General features: G+C 42.4%; 1 protein-coding gene across 1 annotated transcript in view; it reads left to right on the top strand.

The window, feature by feature from the left end:
- Window positions 1-2,575: 2,575 nt before the first annotated feature.
- The window catches only part of p2rx8 (purinergic receptor P2X, ligand-gated ion channel, 8), a 62,728-nt gene continuing 38,683 nt past the window's right edge, over window positions 2,576-26,620 (top strand). Inside the window, 7 exon segments of the mRNA XM_060898013.1 lie at window positions 2,576-2,879; window positions 3,064-3,214; window positions 3,378-3,449; window positions 11,284-11,359; window positions 11,442-11,538; window positions 11,886-11,966; window positions 14,982-15,123. Coding sequence (XP_060753996.1) covers window positions 2,743-2,879; window positions 3,064-3,214; window positions 3,378-3,449; window positions 11,284-11,359; window positions 11,442-11,538; window positions 11,886-11,966; window positions 14,982-15,123 — 756 coding nt within the window. The 5' untranslated portion in view covers window positions 2,576-2,742.

The following is a 26,620-nucleotide window of genomic DNA, read 5'->3' as shown; positions in this document are numbered from 1 at the left end:
GGAGGAAATTCAAGACCATCGTTACCCTCCCCAGGAGTGGTCGACCAACAAAGATCACTCCAAGAGCAAGGCGTGTAATAGTTGGCAAGGTCACAAAGGACCCATGGGTAACTTCTAAGCAACTGAAGGCCTCTCTCACATTGGCTAATGTTAATGTTCCTGAGTCCACCATCAGGAGAAAACTGAACAATGGTGTGCATGGCAGGGTTGCAAGGAGAGAGCCACTGCTCTCCAAAAAGAACATTGCTGCTCGTCTGCAGTTTGCTAAAGTCAAGTCAAGTCAGTTTATTTGTATAGCACATTTAAAAACAACAGCAGTTGACCCAAAGTGCTTCACAGATAAAGGCAGTAAAAAGACATTTAAAAATCAGAGCAGGACACAGGCTACAGCATAAGACGGGCAAGGAATATAAGACAAGTTAAAAAAAAATTTGCAAAAGCAGTTTGCTAAAGATCACATGGACAAGCCAGAAGGCTATTGGAAAATGTTTTGTGGATGGATGAGACCGATATAGAACTTTTTGGTTTAAATGAGAAGCATTATGTTTGGAGAAAGGAAAACACTGCATTCTAGTATAAGAACCTTATTCCATCTGTGAAACATGGTGGTGGTAGTATCATGGTTTGGGCCTGTTTTGCTGCATCTGGGCCAGGACGACTTGCCACCATTGATGGAACAATGAATTCTGAATTATATCAGTGAATTCTAAAGGAAAATGTCAGGACATCTGTCCATGAACTGAATCTCAAGAGAAGGTGGGTCATGCAGCAAGACAATGACCCTAACCACACAAGTCGTTCTACCAAGGCATGGGTAAAGAAAGAATAATGTTTTGGAATGGCCAAGTCAAAGTCCTGACCTTAATCCAATGGAAATGTTGTGGAAGGACCTGAAGTGAGCAGTTCATGTGAGGAAACCCACCAACATCCCAGAGTTGAAGCTGTTCTGTACAGAGGAATGGGCTAAAATTCCTCCAAGCCGGTGTGCAGGACTGATCAACAGTTACCGGAAACATTTAGTTGCAGTTATTGCTGCACAAGGGCTCACACCAGATACTGAAAGCAAAAGTTCACATACTTTTGCCACTCACAGATATGTAATATTGGATCATTTTCCTCAATAAATAAATGACCAAGTATAATGTTTTTGTCTCATTTGTTTAACTGGGTTCTCTTTATCTACTTTTAGGACTTGTGTGAAAATCTGATGATGTTTTAGGTCATATTTATGCAGAAATATAGAAAATTCTAAAGGGTTCACAAACTTTCAAGCACCACTCTATCTATCTATCTATCTATCTATCTATCTATCTATCTATCTATCTATCTATCTATCTATCTATCTATCTATCTATCTATCTATCTATCTATGATACAGTAATTTATTGACAGTCCCTAAGTGAAATGGGTGCGTTTCAGAGTGAGGGGTCAGAGGTGAGCTCTCCGCTCTTTCAGTGCCGACAATTGGTGATACTGAGAAGGAAAACAAATCGTGTTGAATATCCAACCTAAAACTATCTTCAGCTTGGTAAAGGTCACTGCACCTTTAATGCGGTTGAATAGTGTCCTGTAGATCCTGGGCTGGGTCAAATAGAGAGACGTGTTGCATCTTCATCATCAGATCAAGGTGTGAGTGAGAGAGAGAGTGAGAGAGAGAGAGAGAGAGTGAGAGAGAGTGTTGTTTAACTAGGTTCCCTTTATCTACTTTTAGGACTTGTGTGAAAATCTGATGATGTTTTAGGTCATATTTATGCAGAAATATAGAAAATTCTAAAGGGTTCACAAACTTTCAAGCACCACTGCATCTATCTATCTATGATACAGTAATTTATTGACAGTCCCTAAGTGAAATGGGTGCGTTTCAGAGTGAGGGGTCAGAGGTGAGCTCTCCGCTCTCTCAGTGCCGACAATCGGTGATACTGAGAAGGAAAACGGATCGTGTCGAATATCCAACCTAAAACTATCTTCAGCTTGGTAAAGGTCACTGCACCTTTAATGCGGTTGAATAGTGTCCTGTAGATCCTGGGCTGGGTCAAATAGAGAGACGTGTTGCATCTTCATCATCAGATCAGGGTGTGAGTGAGAGAGAGAGTGAGAGAGAGAGAGAGAGTGAAAGAGAGAGTGAGTGAGAGTGAGTGAGAGAGAGAGTGAAAGAGAGAGTGTGTGAGAGAGTGAGAGAGAGAGTGTTGTTTAACTGGGTTCCCTTTATCTACTTTTAGGACTTGTGTGAAAATCTGATGATGTTTTAGGTCATATTTATGCAGAAATATAGAAAATTCTAAAGGGTTCACAAACTTTCAAGCACCACTGTATCTATTTATCTATCTATGATACAGTAATTTATTGACAGTCCCTAAGTGAAATGGGTGCGTTTCAGAGTGAGGGGTCAGAGGTGAGCTCTCCGCTCTCTCAGTGCCGACAATCGGTGATACTGAGAAGGAAAACAAATCGTGTTGAATATCCAACCTAAAACTATCTTCAGCTTGGTAAAGGTCACTGCACCTTTAATGCGGTTGAATCCTGTAGATCCTGGGCTGGGTCAAATAGAGAGAAGTGTTGCATCTTCATCATCAGATCAGGGTGTGAGTGAGAGTGTGAGAGACAGAGTGAGTGAGTGAGTGAGAGTGTGTGAGAGAGTGAGAGTGGGTGAGTGAGAGAGTGTGTGTGAGAGAGTGTGAGTGAGTGAGTGAGAGAGAGAGAATCCACAGCATTATGAGCCTTTAGAGACACTCAGGCACAGAAATGGCACCGCTCGCCTTGAAAGGTTTTTTCCTCTCCGCGTTTGATTACAAGACAGAAAAATACGTCATCGCCAAAAATAAGAAAGTCGGCGTCCTCTATCGACTCATCCAGCTGTCAGTAATCGGTTACATCATCGGGTAAGAGCTCTCCGCGCGCTCACTGCTTTCTTTTACAGCTCAGAACGTCTCAATGTCTGCATGCCAAGGCTTTCCAAACACCGTGCTTTAGTGGGGCATTTCCTTATTTGGTAAATAAGGCATGAAAATGCAAATGAGGTTGTGTGAATATGGTTATTAAGGTAGTCACGTGATTACTCTCCAGGTGGGTGTTTGTGATTAAGAAAGGCTATCAGGACACTGAAGAATCTCTGCAGAGTTCAGTCATAACTAAAGTGAAAGGGGTCACCTTCACCAACATCACTGGCTCTGGACCCTTGCTTTGGGGTCCTGAAGACTATGTCATCCCACAGCAGGTGAGACCTGGGTGTGTGTGTTCGGGAGTACCCCCTGTCCTGTGTATTGTAATGCTTTTCCTGCTCTAACACACCCAAGGGGTTTGCTCTATAGTATAATCACTAATATAATAACTCCTGTATAATAACCAGTGTCTCCCCACTGCTACCTTTATTCTTCCAGGGTGAAGCTGTACTCTTCATAACCACAAATTTTATCACAACCCCAAACCAGAAATTAGGATACTGTGCTGAGGTAAGACACAAGCAAAACTCGACTGACAAAGTGACAGTCACCACATTTCTATTTACAAATTGGAACAGCTTCATATCGATAGTACCAGTCAAAAGTTTGGACACCCCTACTCATTCATAGGTTTTTCTGTATTTTCACTATTTTCTACATTGTTGAACAATGATAAAGACATCAAAACTGAAATATATGGAACATACAGCTCTGGAAAAGATTAAAAGAGACCACTTCAATTTTTTCTTTAATCAGCATCTCTATGTATGGCAGTGTTATGGGTGGTGGAGGTGAAGTTTGGATCCAGAAGCAGGAAAAAAAAAAAAAAAAAAAAAAAAATGCACAAATCGACAGTAATCCAATAAATAAGGTGATTTAATCTAGGGGGGAAAAAGGGTGTGGCAAAAAGGTAGCAAAACAGGACAAACATAAATGGCAAAAATAGTCTGGGTAACAAGATACAAAAACACGACAGGTAAGGACAAAAACACTAAAGCAAAAAAAAAAAACATCAAGAAGAAACCCTTGGTGCAAAAACATGAACTAGAAAAATAGCTAGAGGGAAAAACCATGAATGGCACAGAAACTGCTAGAGAAAACAAACGAGACATTCTGGCAAAGTCAGAATCTGAGAACGGCCTTTAAATAAGCAGTGGTGAAAACCAGGAAGTGAGTTCAGGTGGGATGGAATTCCCATCCTGGATCCAGATCGGCACTGGCGTGGGAGATCCGTAATCTCCAGAGTGGATGTCCAGGGCGGAGCATGACAGTACTCCCCCTTCAACAAGCGCCTCCAGGTGCTTTAGGAACAGCATCGTGGTGTTGCCGGTGGAAGTCAGAGATGAGGGTTGGGTCCAAGATGAACCTGGTGGGGACCCAACTTCTCTCCTTGGGACCATAAACTTCCCAGTCCACCAGGTACTGGAGTCCTCTGCCTCGCCGTCGCACCTTCAGCAGCTTTGACTGTGTAGGCTTCACAAAAGAGCCAGAGACCAGAGGTTTAAGCTGTGACATGTGGAATGTGGGATGGATGCGTTGCATGGTGAGTGGTAGTGCCAGTCTGACGGAACATGGATTGATTACCTTACTGATGAGGAAAGGTCCTAGGGACCTGGGAGCCAGCTTGTGGGAGACGGTTCTGAGTGGCAGGTGGTGTGTAGGGAGCGTGACTCATTGCCCCACCCGATAGGTGGGCTCCTTAGAGTGACATTTGTCGGACTGCCTCTTGGATGCTAGGGCAGAGCAAATGAGTCTTCTCTGGGCCAATGCCCACATCCTCCTGCAGCAGTGTATGAAGATCTGGGCTGAGGGTACGGCGACCTCCTCCTCTTGGTTGGGGAAGAGTGGTGGTTGATAACCTAGGGAGCACTGGAAGGGTGAGAGACCTGTGGCAGATGAAGGAAGAGTGTTATGAGCGTATTCAACCCAAGGCAAGTACTTACTCCAAGAACTGGCATCCCTGGACGCCATACACCTGAGTGCCACCTCCAAATCTTGATTGACCTGTTCTGCCTGGCCATTGGTTTGGGGATGGAAACCTGAGGAAAGACAACAAGAGGCCCCAATGAGTTTACAGAAGGCCCTCCAGAACTGTGGAGTGAACTGAGGACCCTGGTCAGAGACGATGTCAGTGGGGAGTCCATGTATGTGGAAAATATGGAGGATGAGTAATTTGGCGGTTTCTTTAGCTGTGGGAAGCTTGGGCAGAGGGATGAAATTGACCGACTTGGAGAACCGGTTGATAACTGTGAGGATGCATGTGTTGCCGCCTGAGTTGGGGAGTCCTGTGACGAAGTCCAGGGTGATGTGAGACCAGGGTCAATGAGGAGTCGGGAGGGGTCTTAGCAAGCCGGCGGGGGGGGGGGGGGGGGGGGGGGGTGTCGATTGGCTGTCTTGTTCCAGGAACATGTGTCGCAGGCTGCCATGAACTCCTGGACATCTTCCTTGATGAATGGCCACCAGAAGTGTTGTTGGATAAGTGCCAGGGTTCACGCAGCTCCCGGCTGACAGGCCAACTTGGAGCCATGATCCCACTGCAGCGCCTGGGTTTGCACAGAACAGGGAACAAACAGATGGTTAAGTGGTGTGTTACTCGAGTTACCTTCTCTGGGGTCCTGCTCCAGGGCCTTCTGCACTAATGTCTCTACCTCAAGTAGGGCGGCTCCCACCAGACAACATGGAGGGAGGATGGTTTCGGGCATTCTAGACTCCTCCTGGTGGGAAGAGAATATCCTGGACAGGGCGTCGAGTTTGCTGTTTTTGGAGCCTGGGTGGTAGGAGAGTGTGAAACAGAAATGGGAGAAGAGAGACCATTGGGCTTGCCGTGAATTGAGACTTTTGGTGGACTTGAGGTATTCTAAATTCTTGTGGTCAGTCCAGACAAGGAAGGGGAGATCCAACCCCTTGAGCCAGTGCCTCCACTCCAAGGTGAGCTTGACGGCCAACAGCTCTGTCGCCGATGTTGTAGTTTTGTTCAACAGGGGACAGCCAGTGAGAGAAGGAGCAGGGGTGGACCTTGTCATCACTGGCCCTCTGGGAGAGGATGGCTCCGACCCCTGACTCGAAAGTGTCGACTTCCACAATGAACTGTTTGGCCAGATTGGGTATGGTGAGAATGGGTGCTGTGGTAAACTTGAGCATGGAGAAGGCTTTCTCTGCTTCCTCCTCCCACTTAAACAGGCTCCTGATCAAGGTCAACACCATGAGAGGTCTGTCCACCGTGCTGAAGTCGCGGATGAAACACCTGTAGAAATTGGCAAACCCCAGGAAACGCTGGAGCTCTTGTCGTGAGGATGGGGTGGGCCAATCAGTGACTGCCTCGAGCTTGAGGGGGTCCATCTGGATCCTTGCTGGGGAGATGAGAAATCCCAGAAATGAGACAGAGTTCTGGTGAAATTCTCTTTTCTCCGCCTTGACGAATAGTTTGTTCTCTAGCAGGCGCTGGAGGACCTGCCAGACATGACCCTGATGTTCCTCCAGGGAGCGGGAGAAGATCAGGATGTCATCCAGGTACATGAAAACAAAGATGTTTAGGAAGTCCCTTAAGATGTCGTTAATGAGTGCCTGGAAGACTGCGGGCGCGTTGGTCAGGCTGAAAGGGACCACGAGGTACTCATAGTGACCAGTGGTGGTGTTAAAGGCCATCTTCCACTCATCCCCCTCCCTGATACTGATGAGATGGTATGCATTGCGTAGATCTAACTTGGTAAATACCTTGGCTCCCTGGAGTAGTTCGAAGGCCGTAGTCATGAGTGGTAGTGGGTAGCGGTTCTTGACTGTGATGGCATTGAGACCCCAATAGTCAATGCAGGGGTGGAGCAACTTGTCCTTTTCCATGAAGAATCCTGCCCCTGCTGGGGAGGAGGAAGGGCGGATGATCCCAGCTGCCAAAGATTCGGAGATGTATTTCTCCATGGCTTGCCTTTCGACGGGAGAGAGAGAGTAGAGTTGTCCCTTGAGTGGCACTGTCCCGGGTAGGAGGTCAAGTCCACAGTCATAGGGGCTGTGAGGAGGGAGGGACACTGCTCGGGTCTTGCTGAAGACGAGTTTAAGGTCCAGATATTCCGGAGGCACATGAGAGAGGTCGGGGAACTCACTGGCTGAAGGCTGCAGTGGTTTGGCAGGAGGAAGAGCGGAATTCAGACAGGAAGCTAAGCAGGACTGGCTCCAGCCTAGGATGGTGTTGTCAGCCCAGTTTAGGTGGGGGTTGTGCTGCATTAACCATGGTAATCCTAGGATGATGGGTACATGGGGGTCATTCATGACGTGAAGCTGGATGGTTTCTGAGTGGTTACTGGAAATCCTCAGGGTGAACAGGGCAGTAAGGTGGGTGATGGTGGTCAAACCGGTGCCATTGAGTGTCAGGACAGTAAGAGGGACGTCAAGAGCGAGTAGCGGGATTCCCAGATGCTTGGCAGTGGTGGAGCAGATCAGGTTCCTGTCTGCTCCGAGTCGACGAGGGTCTGGAGGTGGTGATGCTGGTTGTCATGGATAATGATGACAGGGAGTAACGGATGATTAGCGGGGAACTGGTTCCGAGCATTGCCCACCCGGGCCCCTCGATTCAACTGGTGGGCTTGTCTTTTTAGTGGGCAGGCTTGGCAGATGTGTCCCAGCTGACAGCAATAGAAGCAGGCCCCCGCCCTCCGCCGGCAATGTCGTTCCTCCACTGACACCCGAACCCGGTCTACCTGCATGGCTTCAACGGATGCGGCGGGAGGTGGAGAGGAGGTGAAGCTGGGGCGGTTCTTCTCTCCCCTCTGTTGCTGGACCCAGGCATCAATGTGGTTGGTGAGGTCCATGAGGCAGGAGAGGTTCGACGGCAGTTCCCGTGATACCAATTCGTCCTTAATGGCATCAGACAGGCCATGCAAGAACATGTCGATCTGGGTGCACTCGTTTCAACTGCATGATGTTGCCAATGTCCGGAACTCGATGGCATAGTCCAAGGTAGACCGGGACCCCTGCCGCAGCTCCATGAGCCCTCTAGCCTCCTCCTGGCCAGACAGAGAGAAAGTTCACCTCATCTCTTCAAAGAAATCCTTGAGACTGGAACAAAAGGGCGCATCGGCATCCCAGACTGCTGTTCCCCACTCTCTGGCCTTGCCGGTGAGGAGCGTGATGGCATATGCTACCCAGGAACATTCTGTGGGGAAGGCCAGAGGTTGCAGCTCTAAGATCAAAGAGCATTGAGACAGAAACGATCTGCAAGTACCTGGTTCTCTATCGTAGGGCTGAGGCGCTGGAAGTCTCGGTTCGTGGAAAAAGGTGGTGGCTGAAGTAGGAGGCGGCTGGGCAGGGGTAGGCACAGCTTGGAAGCGCTGAATCTGCATGGTGACGAGGTTGAGTGAGTCGGACAGGATGGCGAGATTCTGGGTAATTTGCTGTTGGTCTTGTTGGTGGGTCCTGAGGAGAATCCCTTGTTGCTGGATGGCTGTTCTCAGATGGGCGAGTTCCGCTGGATTCATGTTGGCCAGAACATATCGTTATGGGTGGTGGAGGTGAAGTTTGGATCCAGAAGCAGAAAAACACACAACAGACAGTAATCCAATAAATAAGGTGATTTAATCCAGGGAAAAAAAAGGGTGTGGCAAAAAGGTAGCAAAACAGGACAAAAACACAAATGGCAAAAATAGTCCAGGTAACAAGACAAAAACCTGACAAAAACACAAGACAGGTAAGGACAAAAACACTAAAGCAAAAAATCATGAACAAGAAAAAACCCTTGGTGCAAAAACATGAACTAGAAAAATAGCTAGAGGAGGAAGAGCATGAATGGCACAGAAACAGCTAGAGAAAACAAACGAGACGTTCTGACAAAGTCAGAGTCTGAGAACGGCCTTTAAATAAGCAGCAGTGAAAACCAGGAAGTGAGTTCAGGTGGGATGGAATTCCTGTCCTGGATCCGGATCGGCACTGGCGTGGGAGATCCGTAATCTCCAGAGTGGATGTCCGGGGCAGAGCACGACAGGCAGCCATTTCATTCCAGTGTCTGTGCTGGAATTCCAACACAAGCACACTGCATTTTACTTAAGGAGGTACTGATTAGGTGATCACCTGAACTAAATCTTAGTTAATAATGAGGAAAAGTATAAAAAACACTGCTATGGTCATCACTATCCTCTTGCAATAGGAACAGTTTGTATGGCAAAAACAGTGCTTAGTACCTTAAATTTAACCGCAATACAAAAATATCTATTCATCATGCCAAAAGAGTTAAAAAGAAAAGTTTTGAATGAGAAAAAGAAGGGTTTCTGCCTTTAGGGATACAGTGAGTGTCAGGTTGTTTCCATCCTTAAAATTTCAAAGACGGCAGTTCATAAGTACAAGGTCAAGCAGCAGACACTGGGGACAACAAAGTTACAGACTGGCAGATGGCGACAACGACTCTCCACTGATCAGGATGATCGTCAACTCCTTCGAATGTCACTCGTCAACTGTAGGATGACATGAAATGACCTACAAAGAGAATGGCAAATGGCAGTTGAGGTTAAGTGCATGACAAGGACGGTTCAAAACAGGCTCCTTTGGGTGGGGTTGAAGTCCTGCAAAGCTCGAAAAAGCCCTTCATCAATGAGAAGCAAAGATGAGCCAGGCTGAGGTTTGATAAAGACCATAAGGATTGGACCATAGAGGACTGGAGTAAAGGCATCTTCTCTGATGAGTCCAGTTTTCAGCTTTTCCCATTACCTGGACATCTAATGGTTAGACGGAGATCTGGAGAGGCCTACAAGTCAGAGTGTCTCACACCCATTGTGAAATTTGGTGGAATGGGGCAGATTTTTGTTTGTGAAGGACACATGGATCAAGCCATGTACAAGGATATCCTGGAAGAAAACTTGCTTCCTTCTGCTCTGACAATGTTCCTTAACTCTGAGGATTGGGTTTTCCAGTAGGACAATACTCCATGCCACACAGCCAGGTCAATCAGGGTGTGGATGGAGGATCACAAGATCAAGACCCTGTCATGGCCAGCCCAATCACCAGATCTGAACCCCAGTGAAAACCTCTGGAATGTGATCAAGAAGAAGATGGGTGGTCATAAGACATCAAACAAAGCTGAGATGATTGAAATTTTGCACCAGGAGTGGCATAAAGTCACCCAAGAGCAACGTGAAAGACTGGTGGAGAGCATGCCAAGACGCATGAAAGCTGTGATTAAATGTCAAATATTGATTTCTGAACTCATCCAAAGTTCAAACATTAGTATTCTGTTGTTTAAAATTGAATATGATCTTGATTTCTATGCGTTAATCAGGGTCTGAAAACACCTCATCTTTTTTGTTATTTTGACTAGCTATCATTTTCTGCAATTAAATGTGACAATATTTTATGTGTAAAAAAGTGACAATATTTTTATGTGGAATTTGGGAGAAATGTTGTAAGTAGTTTATGGAATAAAACAAAAAATGTTCATGCTCTTCAAACACATACCTATAAATTGTAAAACCAAAGAAACTGATAATTGTGCAGTGGTCTCTTAATTTTGTTTTTCCAGAGCTGTATATGGAATTATGTGGTAGCCAGCGTTTAGCTTGATGACACTTTACACACTATTGGCATTATCTTAACCAGCTTCGTGAGGTAGTCACCTGGAATGCTTTTTAATTAACAGATGTGCCTCGTCAAAAGGTAATTAGTGGAATTTCTTGCCGCCTTAATGCGTTTGAGATCAAACCATAAATAATAATAAATAAAAGTACAGTAAATAGCCCTATTCCACAACTGTAGTAATCCATATTATGTCAAGAACCGAGCAACTAAGTAAAGAGAAATGACATCCATCATTACTTTAAGATGTGACGTGTCTTTTACTTAATAAAAATACAGAACCACTGAACTTGAAGATGTGTCCAAATTTTTGACTGGTACTATAAATACTGAAGAGTCTTTGTGGTCAGTATGATGTTTTTAACACAGTGGTTAATGTGGTGACCATGACATTAAGGCATTTTCTTTATCAACTGATTGAATCGTCATTGTGAGTCGAGAACCTGAGAGTGGTGTTCCTGGTGTCAGGTTTAACGTTTAGTAACAGTTGCTTTCCATAAAGCATACATTGCTTTTTTCGTTGCCGCAAACACTCCTACCATTAATCTACCTCATGCCACTCAGACACACACTGAAAGAAACATGGCCTTGTATGTGGAAAACAATCTTAAGTGACACCATGCTATGTTTTTACTCACACACAACCCAAGAAGCTAGACAGTAGTAGCTGCTTTGATGGAACCCTTTCACATTGCTTTATATGGTCACAGTCAGGCTCGGTGTCTCACAGTTGGTAGCTCTACATCAGGGAATGGATATTTTGAATGAATCAAGTGCACTTTTTCTTTTGTAGAGTTTTAAGGTGCTTGATGCTCGTTGCCATGGGAATGAAGACTGCACAAAAGGAGACAGTGTAATAGCTGGTCATGGTATGTACTACCTCAGAGTTTCAAACGAATCTGGTCATTAATATTAAGCATTCAGCATTCTGGTTTTATTTGCTCCAATCAGGAATTAAGACAGGACGCTGCTTAAAGAAAGACAGGAACTCAACAGGTACCTGTGAAATATACGGCTGGTGCCCCGTTGAGCGAAGCAGCCGACCAGAGTAAGAACAAATAACAATAACACTGGAACATGTTTCACAGGAACAGAGAACAAGGTGTTTAAACTGATTATGACAAAATGAAGACTTGTGCTCATTAAAAGTGGCGTATCTCTTCGTGCCTGATAAACGAGGCAAAGCAGGAGTCCAGTCCAGTTAAGGACATTCATATTTTTCAAGCAGAAAATATTCCTGATATCTAATGAAGCCTGGCGGTTTGGTTATTTCTGATAAGTGGCTAACATTCATCTTCTTGAATCATGATAGTACATCGAGGCTATGATTTTCATGATCAGTTGTTTGTTGTTTGCATTTTGCTGTATTTAAGAAGGTACTTTTTTGTCTTTTAGTGTGCCTTTGTTAGGAAAAGCTGAAAATTTCACCATATACATAAAGAACTTCATCAGATTCCCCAAGTTTGACTTCTCAAAGTAGGTCATTTCCTTTAAAAAAAAATTAGTAATTGTATGAATGTGATGAAATACTAAAATACATTGCAAGGAACATGTACAAAACAAAACTGCTGCTTGAAACTGTGTGTACAAAACAGAAAGTAGCCTTTTCTGAAAAGGAACCCGTTTGTTCTGTCGAGAAGTTTTAAGAATTTCTTCACTGAGACAAACCACAGAACAGCTTAAAGCTTAGATGGAGCTATTTTTTAATTGTGTGAACTATTTAACAATTATTCACAGAGAGTGAAGTGAATATTGATGAATAATAACTGAGACGATAGGTGGCACAGTGGTGTAGTGGTTAGCGCTGTCGCCTCACAGCAAGAAGGTCTGGGTTCGAGCCCCATCGCCGGCGAGGGCCTTTCTGTGCGGAGTTTGCATGTTCTCCCCGTGTCCACGTGGGTTTCCTCCGGGTGCTCCGGTTTCCCGCAAAGACATGCAGGTTAGGTTAACTGGTGACTCTAAATTGACCGTAGGTGTGAATGGTTGTCTGTGTCTATGTGTCAGCCCTGTGATGACGTGGTGACTTGTCCAGGGTGTACCCCGCCTTTCGCCCATAGTCAGCTGGGATAGGCTCCAGCTTGCCTGCGACCCTGTAGAACAGGATAAAGCGGCTACAGATAATGAGATGAGAATAACTGAGACGAAGTCGAGGTTATTATTCACTGATTTTCACTGAGCCTGAGGCAGATAATCGTTGTAGTATAAATACACAGGTGATTATTTTTAAAAAGTCATATTTAAAAAATCATTTATATCAAAAGCAGCATGCAAATGTAATAACAGCGTGATGCAGGCTTGTGTCTCTTATCTACGTAGAGTCACATAAAATCCTTTGTTTTGAAATCGATAAAATAAATCACAGTTCCACCTTTGAATAGTTTTAGACCAAAGTTTGTGGCAGCTTTAGTGCTTTTAGGAACAGCATTTTCTTTCATCATTTATAATTCTTCCTCATTTACAGTGACGAAGCAATTGGCTGCCATTTTGCCGAGTCGTTCGAGGTGATTATCGAGAAATAGTCTGAATCTCTCGACCAATCAGCGCGGGATTTTCTATAATTACCTGTGTATTTATACTAAAACTCCATAACCATAACTCATCATCAAACAGTGTTGCACATTGTTCTAAACATACAGTTAGGTCCATATATATTTGGACACTGACACAAATTTTGTTTTTTTACCTGTTTACTGAAACATATTCAAGTTATAGTTATATAATGGACATGGACATAAAGTCCAGACTTTCAGCTTTCATTTGAGGGTATCCACATTAAAATTGGATGAAGGGTTTAGAAGTTTCAGCTCCTCAATATGTGCCACCCTGTTTTTAAAGGGACCAAAAGTAATTGGACAATTGACTCAAAGGCTATTTCATGGGCAGGTGTCGGCAATTCCTTCATTATGTCATTCTCAATTAAGCAGATAAAAGGCCTGGAGTTGATTTGAGGTGTGGTGCTTGCATTTGGAAGATTTTGCTGTGAAGAAAACATGCAGTCAAAGGAGCTCTCCATGCAGGTGAAACAAGCCATCCTTAAGCTGCGAAAACAGAAAAAACCCATCCGAGAAATTGCTACAGTATTAGGAGTGGCAAAATCTACAGTTTAGTACATCCTGAGAAAGAAAGAAAGCACTGGTGAATTCATCAATGCAAAAAGACCTGGACACCAACAGAAGTCAACAGTGCTGGATGATCACAGAATAATTTCCATGGTGAAGAGAAACCCCTTCACAACAGCCAACCAAGTGAACAACACTCTCCGGGAGGTAGGCCTATCGATATCCAAATCTACCATTAAGAGAAGACTGCATGAAAGTAAATACAGAGGGTTCACTGCATGGTGCAAGCCACTCATATGCCTCAAGAATAAAAAGGCTAGATTGGACTTTGCTAAAAAACAACTAAACAAGCCAGCACAGTTCTGGAAGAACATTCTTTGGACAGATGAAACCAAGATCAACCTCTACCAGAATGATGGAAAGAAAAAAGTATGGCGAAGGCGTGGTACAGCTCATGATCCAAAGCATACCACATCATCTGTAAAACACGGCGGAGGCAGTGTGATGGCTTGGTCATGCATGGCTGCCAGTGGCACTGGGTCACTAGTGTTTATTGATGATGTGACACAGGACAGAAGCAGCCGGATGAATTCTGAGGTATTCAGAGACATACTGTGTGCTCAAATCCAGCCAAACTGATTGGTTGGCGTTTCATAATACAGATGGACAATGACCCAGAACATAAAGCCAAAGCAACCCAAGAGTTTATTAAAGCAAAGAAGTGGAATATTCTTGAATGGCCAAGTCAGTCACCTGATCTCAACCCAATTGAGCATGCATTTCACTTGTTAAAGGCTAAACTTCAGACAGAAAGGCCCACAAACAAACAGCAACTGAAAACCGCTGCAGTAAAGGCCTGGCAGAGCATTAAAAAGGAGGAAACACAGCGTCTGGTGATGTCCATGAGTTCAAGACTTCAGGCAGTCATTGCCAACAAAGGGTTTTCAACCAAGTATTAGAAATGAACATTTTATTTACAATTATTTAATTTGTCCAATTACGTTTGAACCCCTGAAATGAAGGGATTATGTTTTAAAAATGCTTTAGTTCCTCACATTTGTATGCAATCATTTTGTTCAACCCACTGAATTAAAGCTGAAAGTCTGAACTTCAACTGCATCTGAATTGTTTTGTTCAAAATTCATTGTGGTAATGTACAGAACCAAAATTAGAAAAATGTTGTCTCTGTCCAAATATTTATGGACCTAACTGTATACTGGAAGTGAAATGTTACTTTCTTGCCTTGATTATGCAACCGCTCATCATCTGATGATGACATCTAGCACTAATTATTATATGATTATCCAGTTTTATAAAATATTTTCTCCTCCAATAGATTAAAATGTGTTGGGAAACATTACAGTGCATTATCTTATTCTAACCACATTAAGACGAGCATGCTTTAGTTTAAAATGACTAACTCTGTCCTCAGATCAAATGTTCTGGAGATAGCAGATGACTCATATCTGAAGAAATGTTCATATGATGAGCTCACTCATCCTTACTGCCCCATATTCCAGTTCAGGGATATAGTACAGAGAACCGGACATGATTTTCAAAACATGGCCCTGCTGGTGAGTATTATAACTGATTATTAGACACAAAACTCTGAAAGATGCTAATCATTGATCATTAGGTGAACTGCAGCTTTAAGTAGAGTTTAAGTTCTGACATTTTTTTTAAAGAAGCAAAAAATGAAGAACATAATTTAAGGGACCTAGAGACTTGTCCAGGGTGTACCCCGCCTCTCGTTCATAGTCAGCTGGGATAGGCTCCAGCTTGCCTGCGACCCTGCACAGGATAAATAGTTATGGATAATGGATGGCTAGATTATTATTATTATTACAGGTATGTCACATTCTCATGGGTGACTTTGTAACTCTGTAACTTTCCTAGTTGCTCCAGTCGTACCCTCAAGCGTACACCTTTTGTACCTTTAGAATATATACTATATGGCCAAAAGTATGTGGATACTTGACCATCACACCCGTTTGTGCTTATTTCACATCCCATCCCATATTTAGTCTCCCTTTGCCATTTTCATAACCTTCACTCTTCCAGGAAGGTTTTTCACTAGATTTTGGAGTGTAGCTGTGAGGATTTGTCTTCATTCAGCCACAAGAGCATTAGTGAGATCAGGCACTGATACTGTATTGGGCTCAGTCAGCATGCCAGATCATCCCAAAGGTGTTCAGTGGGGTTGAGGTCAGGGCTCAAGACTCATGTTCTTCCACTCTAACCTTCTCAAACCATGTCTTCATGGAGCTCACTTTGTGCACAGAAGCATTGTGATGTTGGAACATGTTTGGCCCGTTCGTTGCAGTGAAGGGAAAGTGTAATTCTTTCGCATACACCACTGGGCTGGTGCTGTTTATTTTCTTCTGGAAAAGGTCATGTGATGGGTGCATGATGAATCAGAGAAGGATATGTCATGACTGATAAGACCCAATCAGGAAGTGAACGCGGGTGTCTGATTAATCGTTTTCACCCGTCTACACTAAAACACTACCCCAGGGTTTTCAAATTAAAACAGGGCCAGCAGCATTTCCAAAAGTGTTTTGGGACTCAAAAACTCTGGAGTAGTGTGGACGCCTGTCAGTAAATCGGCTGAGAATGCCTTGACTACAAACTTGGACACCTCAAACTACAACTTCCAAGTCTCACAGCACCCTCTGTCTCCCGATTATTGAACTCAGCTGATACTCATTTCCCTAATCACTGCTTTCCCCATTTAAAGTGCATATCACTGGTAAATTCAGGAGCAGATTTTGTTGTTGTTGTTGTTGGAAAGCTAAAGAAAAACTCCAACTCCAGGCAGAACCAGTGAGGAGAGGTGGTGTTTTTTGGCTGGATTGCTGAGATGAGTGGAGGAAGTGTCGTAAAGGTGGTTGGTGACAACTGGACTGGGAATGGTCAGGAGTTTGCAAAGGGAAGTGATGTTTCAGGAAGCGAGTGTGAGGAAATGGAAGAAAGCGGGAGTTATGAACCATGGATGGTAACTAAGGGTAAAAAGTGAAAAAAAAGAGAAAACAAATAACAGTAATGAGGAGGAAAGGTGCCTCCTGCCTAATGCAGCGGAAAGGAGTAGAGTGGAGTACAAAGTGTTTGATTAATGAGGGATCTACATTTGATGAGTGGAGTCCAATAAAACTAACCAAAGCACTGCATAGGGAGTTTGGTGAGGCAAGAAGCGTTAAGAAATGGTTGTCTACTGATTACATGTAAGGATGAAGAGCAGCAAAGAAATGCAATCAAAGTTAATAAAATAAATGGTAACAAAGTCAAGTGTTCGGTGGTGTTTGACAAGAATCTTGTAAGGGGTGTAATCTCAGGGATCCTGTTAAGGGAATCAGTGGATGATGTCAAAGAAAATATAACTAATGCCAAGGTAAAGGAAGCAAAGCGGCTGAAAACAAGATGAGGTGGAATTATAACTGATTAGCCTTTCAATTGTGCTAACATTTGAAGAAAAACTTCCTGAGAGGGTATTCATAGGATATGAGTTATGAAGTAAAGATGTATATCCCACCACCACTAAGATGCTTTAAGTGCCAAAAGTTTGGACATGTAGCTGCAGTATGTAAGGGAAAACAAAGGTGTAGTAAGTGCAGTGGAGAGCATGAATATGGGCAGTGCGACAAGGATGCAAAGTTAAAATGGAGTAATTGTGGGGGGGGGACACAGCTCTGCCTACAGAGGATGTGAAGTGAGCAAGAGAGTGCAAGAGGTACAGCGGCTCAAAGTAACTCAAGGGTTATCATATTCAGAAGCAGTAAAGACTGTTAAAAGGGTAGTAGCAGGTCCAGCCCCAGTTGTGAAAGAGGGGAGGCCATGTGTAAAGTGTGACACAATTAAAGAGGAAACACTGTGTCTAAAAGTAATTTTATATTGTTCATGGCTGAGGTCATCAATTGTTCAGCACAGACTACAAGCCAAACAGAGAAAATTAAAATTATAGTCAAATCTGCTGAGAAATTCTTGGATGTGAAAGAACTGCTGTGGGAATCAGTCAGGGATACTTTAAATGAAGAGGTACAACACACGGGCGCAGATAGAGGGGGGGACGGGGGGGATTCGTCCCACCCAGATTTAAATTCACCTCGTTTGGTCCCCCCCACTTATAGGGAGGAAAAAATGTCTATGCTGTCTTTCTTTGCATAAGGCAAACCTCACGGAAAAATCAAAAGACTAATTACCATTCGGTTTATTGAGGTGCACAGCAGTATAGTTGCAACTGCGCAGACTGCACAGGTTGCGAGCTCGAGCTTGGTTGCTATGGTTACCCACAACGACTTTGACAGGCATATCGGGGACAGCTCCTCCTAGTTCAGGACCCCAACACGGCATGATGAAGGGTGCCAAAAGGCAGAAAACGATTGCATTGTTTAAAAAAAAAAAAGACTAAGTAAACTGTGCCTTACTTTATCATATCACCTTGCAATTTTTTGATAGTCTGTTCAAAGTAATGTCGTAGTGAAAGTAAAATCGTACGGAGTAGAGATGCCTTTCTGGTAGCCTCCTTCTTTCGGTGGCAGCCTGTAGATACAGTGCTCAGAAGGCAGTTTTAATGTTTAATCTGGCGTTCCCTGCCATAATTTCAGCGAGCATATTGTTTCATAAGGAAACTTTGCGAAGAGTTGTTGACTGACTGCCGCTCACGCAACACACAGGCATAGTTAGAAAGTCAGGATGCACTGGTTTACACACACACACGTAGCCCAGCCTCTCGCTATGTTTAACAGTTGGAACTTGGCGGTTTTAAAACTAGTTTTGCAGTTTTGCAATTTCTGTGCGTGATGATAATGTGTAAACTTTGGATTTCCATAGGCTATGTTAAAATGTTATCATTGTCCTGGCCTGCAGGTAGTTCCTGGTGATGGCAGTGAGGGAGGTGAAATAACATGTTTACACACTACCGTTCAAAAGTTTGGGGTCACCCAGACAATTTTGTGTTTTCCATGAAAAGTCACACTTTTATTTCCCACCATAAGTTGTAAAATAAATAGAAAATATAGTCAAGGCATTTTTCTGGCCATTTTGAGCATTTAATCGACCCCACAAATGTGATGCTCCAGAAACTCAATCTGCTGAAAGGAAGGTCAGTTTTATAGCTTCTCTAAAGAGCTCAACTGTTTTCAGCTGTGCTAACATGATTGTACAAGGGTTTTCTAATCATCCATTAGCCTTCTGAGGCAATGAGCAAACACATTGTACCATTAGAACACTGGAGTGAGAGTTGCTGGAAATGGGCCTCTATACACCTATGGAGATATTGCACCAAAAACCAGACATTTGCAGCTAGAATAGTCATTTACCACATTAGCAATGTATAGAGTGGATTTCTGATTAGTTTAAAGTGATCTTCATTGAAAAGAACAGTGCTTTTCTTTCAAAAATAAGGACATTTCAAAGTGACCCCAAACTTTTGAATGGTTGTGTGTGTGTGTATAATATATATATACACACACACACATAATGGAATCATTTGCTGACAGCTCAGTCCCCCCCAGTTCAAAAATCCTATCTGCGCCCCTGATACAACAACAATCTCAAGTATGGGTTGGCTCAGGATAATGGTCTTGTTTATATTGCAATGGAATGCGAGGAGCTTAATAGCGAACGGGCAGGAATTTAAAAGATATATAGATAATTTAAGTGTTAAACCTAATGTTATATGCATACAGGAAACTTGGTTGATCCCCAAACTGGATTTTATTATTAAAGTATATACTTTAATAAGGAGGGATAGAGAATCTGGAAAAGGTGGAGGGGTCATAACATTCCTACAAAAAGGTATTCAATATAGGGAAATTACAAGAGGGAAAGATCTAGAATACACTATAATAGAGGTCTGGTCAAATGAAGGCAATATAGAAATAAGTTACTATAACGCATATAGGCAATTAGAATTAAGTCAACTGGCAGAAATTTGGAAAGATACAAAGGGGAGAGCGGTATGGTGTGGTGACTTTAATGCATATAGTACATTGTGGGGGGATAAGAATGATGTTAATGGGGATGTGATTTTAGAATTTATGGATGAAGAAGAATTAGTTTGTTTGAATGATGGGTCAGGTACTAGATTGGATGTTGTTAGGGGCACAGAGTCAGTAATAGACCTCACATTAGCTACAATATCATTAGCAAATAAGTGTGAGTGGGAGGTATTGAATGATAATGCTGTAGGTAGTGATCACTTCCCTATTAAAATTCAAGCGGGTATGGAAGTTGCATTTGAATGCGAAGTTAAAAATGAGAGATGGATTTTAGAGAAAGCGGATTGGGACAAATTTAGAGAGATAAGTGATGAAATGCTGTCAGTAATAGATATAAAGATATTGAAAGCTTATGTAAAGATATTAGTGTCGGCATAATTAGTGCAGCAAGTTTAGCCATTCCTAAGTCCAAACCTAAGCAGTTAAGTAAGATAGTTCCATGGTGGTCTAATGAATGCAAAAAAGCAATAAAAGATAGGAACAAAGCATTTAGAGTCTTAAAAAGAACGCACAATTTCCAAAATTTAATTGAATTTTTAAGACGTCTCAAGCGGTTGTAAGGAAAACCAGAAGGGAGACTAAGAATGGTTACTGGAGAAAGTTTTGTGATTCTATAGGAAGAACTGCTCCAGTGGAGAGAGTCTGGGGCATGATAAAGAAAATGAAAGGAAGTGGGAAAGAATATGGATATCCTGTGTTGATTGACGGTCAAAATATAGCCATTAGTAGTATTGACAAAGCAGAGATAATGGTAAAGACATTTAGTAAGGTACACAGCACTGAAAATCTTAGCCATCAGGAAAAGAGAGCAAGGGCAGAAACAGTTAAAACTTATCAGCATGACTTTGAGAGTGAAGAGGTGATAGATGAGGTGTTGAATGAACTACTCGCAATAACTGAACTTAATAATGCACTAAGAAAGTTAGGCAAGTCTTCTCCAGGGGGGGATGGGATTTGTTATTCTATGTTAGAGAACCTAACTGATAAAGGAAAGGAAGTTCTATTGGGTCTTTACAATAGGGTCTGGACAGAGGGAATAATACCAAAAGTATGGAAATAATCTATAATTATCCCTATTAAAAAGCCTGGGAAAGACCCAAAGATCCCTAGCAACTACAGACCAATAGCACTAACATCTCGGATGGGGAAAACAATGGAAAGAATAATAAATGACAGGCTAATATATACAGTTGAGGCTAAAGGACTGATAAATTATCAGAGTGGTTTTAGAAGAGGCAGAGGCACCGTGGATCATTTAGTATATTTAGAGGATACCATAAGAAGAGCCCATGTGAATAAGGAATCAGTTGTGGCTGTCTTTTTTGATATTGAGAAGGCGTATGACATGATGTGGAAGGAGGGCCTTTTGATTAAGTTAAATCATATGGGAGTCAAGGGAAGAGTTTTTACATGGGTTAAGGAATTCTTATCAGATAGAACAATAATGGTGAGGATTAACAGAGTGACAAGTGAGTGGTATCAGGTAGAAAATGGTATCCCACAAGGGAGCATTATCAGTCCTTTATTGTTCTCCATTATGACAAATGACATTTTTAAGGAAGTGGAGAATTTTGTGGATGTAGCATTGTTTGCAGATGATGGTGCTTTATGGAAAAGAGGGAGAAATGTTGAATTTGTGGTGAGTAAGATACAGCAAGCGGTTGATGTAGTGAATAAATGGTCCAATAGATGGGGGTTTTAGGATCTCTACTGACAACTAAAATAATGGTTTTCTCAAGAAAGAAAATGGCTAAGGATATAAAAGTGAATCTCTCTGCTAATGAATCAGAAAGGGTTGACTCCTTTTAAATATCTGGGCATATGGTTTGACCAAAGATTAACGTGGGCAGTGCATATACAAAAAATGATTGATAAATGCAAGAAAGTAATAAATGTAATGAGATGTCTATGCGGAGTGGAGTGGGGAGCAAGCAGACATGCTTTGATTAGGTCTGTGCTTGACTATGGAAGCATAATATATGGGTCTGCAGCCAAAACACTGCAGAATAAGTTGGATGTGATCCAAAAGCAAGCATTAAGGTTATGCTGTGGTGCTGTTAAAACTACTCCAGTATCAGCTATCCAGGTGGAGATGGGAGAAATGCCTCTTCATCTTAGAAGAGAACAGTTAGCCACTGTGTATTGGGCAAATTTGAAGGGTCATAATGAAAATCATACGAGTCAGCCAGTCCTGAGGCAATGTCAAGAGCGTGGAAATGCCCAAGTCAGAAGTTTTGGTTGGGTGATTAATGATAAAGTTAATGAGATGGGGTTAAGTGAATTAAAGATAAGTCCTACTGTGCCTATCCCAGCTGTTCCACCATGGGTTTTTAAAGAGGTGCCCATTGACTTGGGGTTATTAGAGGAGACGCAAGAGAGTAACATGGACAAATTAAGGGTTCAGAGCTATCTAATGGAGACGTATAGAGAGGATATAACTCTATATACAGATGCCTCTAAAATGGCTGGTAAAAGAGTTGGGGTTGCTTTTGTTATCTCAAAGTTAAAAGTCAAAGTAGGAAAAAGAATCAATGATCTAGCAGTTTATACAGCGGAGTTGGTTGCTGTGTGGCTAGCTCTGCTATGGGTGGAAGTTAATAGGCCAAGGAAGGCAGTAATTGCTTCAGACTCCAGTTCAGCTTTGATCAGCATCAGAACGTCCCAGTCAAAATCAAGGCAGGACATTTTGTTTGAAATATTACAAGTTGCAAATAATCTGTTAAAGACAGGAGTTAAGATAACTCTTGTATGGGTACCAGCTCATCTAGGAGTTGTAGGGAATGAGATGGCAGATAAATGCACTAAACAAGCAGCTGGAAATTCCAGCATGGATATTGAAGTTACTTACAGCAAGGCAGAAATTAAAAGTATGGTTAAAAACATAGTTAAGGGAAAATGGCCAGACTGGGAGACAGTTTTTATAATATCCAGAACAAAGTGGGAAAGAGCAGAAACACCAACAGAAGTAAGGAAGAGGAGGATGCTTTTTCGAGAATGAGGTTTGGACACACAAGATTAAATAGTTCTTTGGTGATGATAAAAAAGCATGCAGATGGAAACTGTGATTTCTGTGGCAGCCCAGAGTCTATAGAGCATGTTATTTTGCAATGTGCTAAATACCAGGAAGAAAGACAAAGATTAATTTTACAGTTGCAAGGGAAACAATTAGTGTTAAACTTGGAGGACATTCTGCAAAGAAGTACAGGTGAAATCTGCTTCAAATATGTATTTAGCTTCTTAAGGAACACAGGTCTAATTAAAAGAATTTAGGTTTGTTTGTTTTTAAACTCAAGTATCACACCCCAGTCCAGCTGGTGGCGGTAATGCACCATCGAAGCTAGTTGCCAACCGCCATAAAACCAAAAGAAGAATAATAATAATTCAGGAGCAAGATCAATGTAATTCTCCTATTTTATATTAAACTTTGGTCAAATATCTGTCACATTTTGCACAATTTATTATTTTTTTTACCTTGTGCAATACCAGAAAAATTCAGTTGAAATCAAGCCATTTGAGGTGAATTGGTCCGCCTCTGAAAAAACTTCGCATTTGAATTTCCCGGCAAAAGTTGATTTTCGTGATGTCGCGTGCGGGACGCCTCCCTCTGAATCCTACGTCAGCACTGGTTTGTTTATGAGAAAACAACCTGGTGGTTTTCTGCAAATTTCTTCAACGTTATCGCGTAATTATTAAAATGGTTAACAGATGTATCGTAGGAGCGTGTAGCAACACCAATCTTGATGGGATTAGTACTCACCGTTTTCCAAAAGACCAGACAATGAGAGAGAAATGGGAGCGCTTGGTCTACACAGGCTGTGCACTGAAACCGTGCAAAGCTCGCGCAGCCTGCTGACGCTTCCGCAGGTGACGTCACGAATCTGGCTCCAGACTCCCTTGGGATTTTTCCAGATGCGTTTTATTTTATTTTTTTCTTCTGTAGACAGATGGTCTTGTGCAAAATTACCCTTCTGGATGAGTGTGTAAAGGGACATACTTTCATATTAAAAAAAAAAAAAAAAATTGGTCCAGAATATGCACTTTAAGCCTCTCACGCATGCCACTTCAGTGCGAAGTATTGTTCTGCTCATTCCAGTACATACCAAGCCTTGTTTTTCTGACTGCCTATCGGTCTCTGACTCTTTTCTTGCCATTTCTTGTTTTCACCCTTTGTCTCGTCTCTACCAAGTTGTTTGCAGATCGCCCGACCCTTGCTAGTCTCCGACCACGATTTCTGTCTCTCGTTTTGGCTTTGCTTACAGTTTGTTTCTCGTCGTCTTCTGCACATACATCCGCAAGTGCCTGCATTCTGACAATGCCAGGCGTAAATGTAGCAAAAGTGATGAGTTTTAAAACTAATTAACAATTATTTGCCAGAGACAAAGTGAATATTGGTAAATAATAACCGAGACAGTCGAGGTTATTATTGAGCAATTCCAGCGTTATGGACGTGACACTTGAACTCAAAATGGCAACAAATGACCCAGTGCATGTTTTATTGTCTCCCAGTATTTAAACAGGTGTTGCATATTTTAAGGCTGTACCATACTGGAGAAGTGATAGAACAAGAACAATTCCCATAGTACATCTAGGGCATGCCAGAAAATGCCAATAAAAGATGCGTTATGGATGTGACAGAAAAAGTATCACTTTTCTTGGGTGACTGTACATTTTTATCAAACTCTGTGAAATTGTAAACCTAATGTCGAAATGGAGATATCCATTTGATAGAGGGGTCCAAGGTGAATATTAAAAAAATCTTTGTTTAAAATATTTTGTATTTCATGCAGAGTTTCGGAAGGAAAAGTCAGCGTTATGGATGTGACGAAATTCCGTTATGGATGTGACGCGTCTGAAATAGACATGGCATATGTTTAGAAAATCAGCAATTTAACCACCATAACCCTTTGAAAAACTCTCTAAATATCAGCTAAAACGATCAAAGTTCTTAAATAATATTTAGGATGGCTATTGTTTTGCTGTTTTGTGGATTTTAGCATACATTTCTGTGGCTTGTGGCAATAATATAGAATTGTACATGATCAAAGTTGATTTTAGCTTGGGTTTTACATTATAAGAAAGAAAGACTGACCGTGACACATTAGGTTGGTTACAAATTGGTTCAGCTTGTTCACATCTGTAAAATACAGGCCTAGGTAATATCTCTGGGAGTGGTTTTGATGTATTACATGTTGCTTTATTTTTGCATGGTGAGGTTGACATTTACATGGAATTGCCCTATTCACCAATATTCACTGAGCCTGAGCTGGATAATTGTTTTCATATAAATACACAGATTATTTTTTTTAAATCATATTTAAAAAAATTAATGTATTTCAAACTTCAAAAGTGGCATGTAAATGTAATAACGGCACATGCAGACTTGTCACTTCTCTACGCTGTCACATAAAATACTTTTTGTTTTGAAATTTATAAAATAAATCACAGTTCCACCTTTGAATAGTTTTAGACCAAACTTCATAGCATCTTTAGTGCTTTTAGGAACAGCATTTTCTTTCATCATTTGTAATTCTTCCTCACTTAACGTGACTAAGTGATTGGCCGCCATTTCGCCGAGTCACTCGAGGTGATTGGTTGAGAAATTCATACTATTTCTCAATAATTAGCATGTGCGATTTCTTATCACCTGCGTATTTATACCCAAACATATTGTCAACGTAGCCACAGTATTTAGTAGCAAACTAGCCAGCTATCTGATTTAATAGCAAAATACACATGTTGTTAACGACCAGGTGTGCATGTTTTCTTTTCTACATCTCTCTTTTAGCTTTTTAGATTGCCAAAGTTAGCTGGGCAGCTCACAACTATCTTTCAAAATAAAAACCTCAAACAAAGATGTTCATGTTTGGGACATGATGTTGTGTTCAGCAATGCTCAAAAACAGAGTTTGCAACTTATGAGACACTTCCTCTGCGCTACCTATAACTTACTACTAGATATAGGTCAAAGTATCTTGCTCAAGTCTCTCCTTGGAGCTAGATTGCGCCAGTGTGTTTGTCGGCTTGCCGTCAGCTCCTACCTGTTCGTCCGGTGTCTTGTCTGTGTTTGCGTTCCTCCTGCTGTTGTTCTGGGGCTACTCAGATGCATCTACTTGGATTTACGACCGTCAATTACTGCTGAACATTCAAAATTCACTAGAGAGCCAATTTAGTGACTGTCTGGCTCCATTCAGGTGCCACCCAACGTTTACACACCCTCTCGCAGATTGCGTCCACCGGCTGCCCTGCTGTATCACTCCTCGGAGAAAACTGCGCAGGAAGAGGGGAACCCGTGGCGGTGCCCGGGTATGGGTCAGGAAAAGGGCGAGTGTCGCCCCTGCGCTAAGGTCCTGTCTGCTATCCATCGACCGTACAGGACGGAGTGACCTATACCTCGCCTGGCGATCGCAGGATCCGAGCTACTCCTTTCACATCCATCGTTCTACACCGGAGCCAGACGCTCTCTGCCTGGCTGAGGCTGCGCGTCCGAAGCGGTGGAGTGAACCTCCTTAACATTCGTCAGCTGGAATACACTGGTTGTCGCCAAGAGTCAGCTAATTCTTTGGCAAAAGTGGCTCTGGTAAACTGTCAGTTGGTGTCAAACAAGACTTTCATTTTAAATGACCTTCACTGATCATGACTTGGACTTTCTGTTTTTAACCGAGACATGGATTGGAGCTGGCGCTGGTGAGTTATCTGCCTTTAGAGAACTTTTTCCTACAAACTGCTCCTTCATTAGCACCCCGAGGCCTGCTGGCAGGGCTGGTGGTGTGGCTTTAGTTTTTAAAAAACGTTTTAAAGTGCTTAGACTCTCTGTAGAAAGTTACTCCACCTTCGAACTGCAGTGCGTAAAAATAGATTCTGCTACGGCACCATTGGTTTGTGCACTGATCTATAGACCTCCTAAACCTAACAAAGACTTTATAGCACAGTTCTCGGACTTTCTGTCTTGGTCAATAACATTTATATGACCGTCTGTTAATACTGGGTGACTTTAATATCCACATCTGTTGTCCGGGTAAACCCATGGTTGGTGAATTCTGCCATGTATTGGACTCTTTTGGACTTCAACACATTAA

This window comes from Neoarius graeffei, chromosome 17 (assembly GCF_027579695.1).
Source record: "Neoarius graeffei isolate fNeoGra1 chromosome 17, fNeoGra1.pri, whole genome shotgun sequence".
NCBI lineage: Eukaryota > Metazoa > Chordata > Actinopteri > Siluriformes > Ariidae > Neoarius > Neoarius graeffei.
The sequence above is the reverse complement of the archived record's forward strand: the minus strand, read 5'-3'. Positions and strand labels throughout refer to the sequence as shown.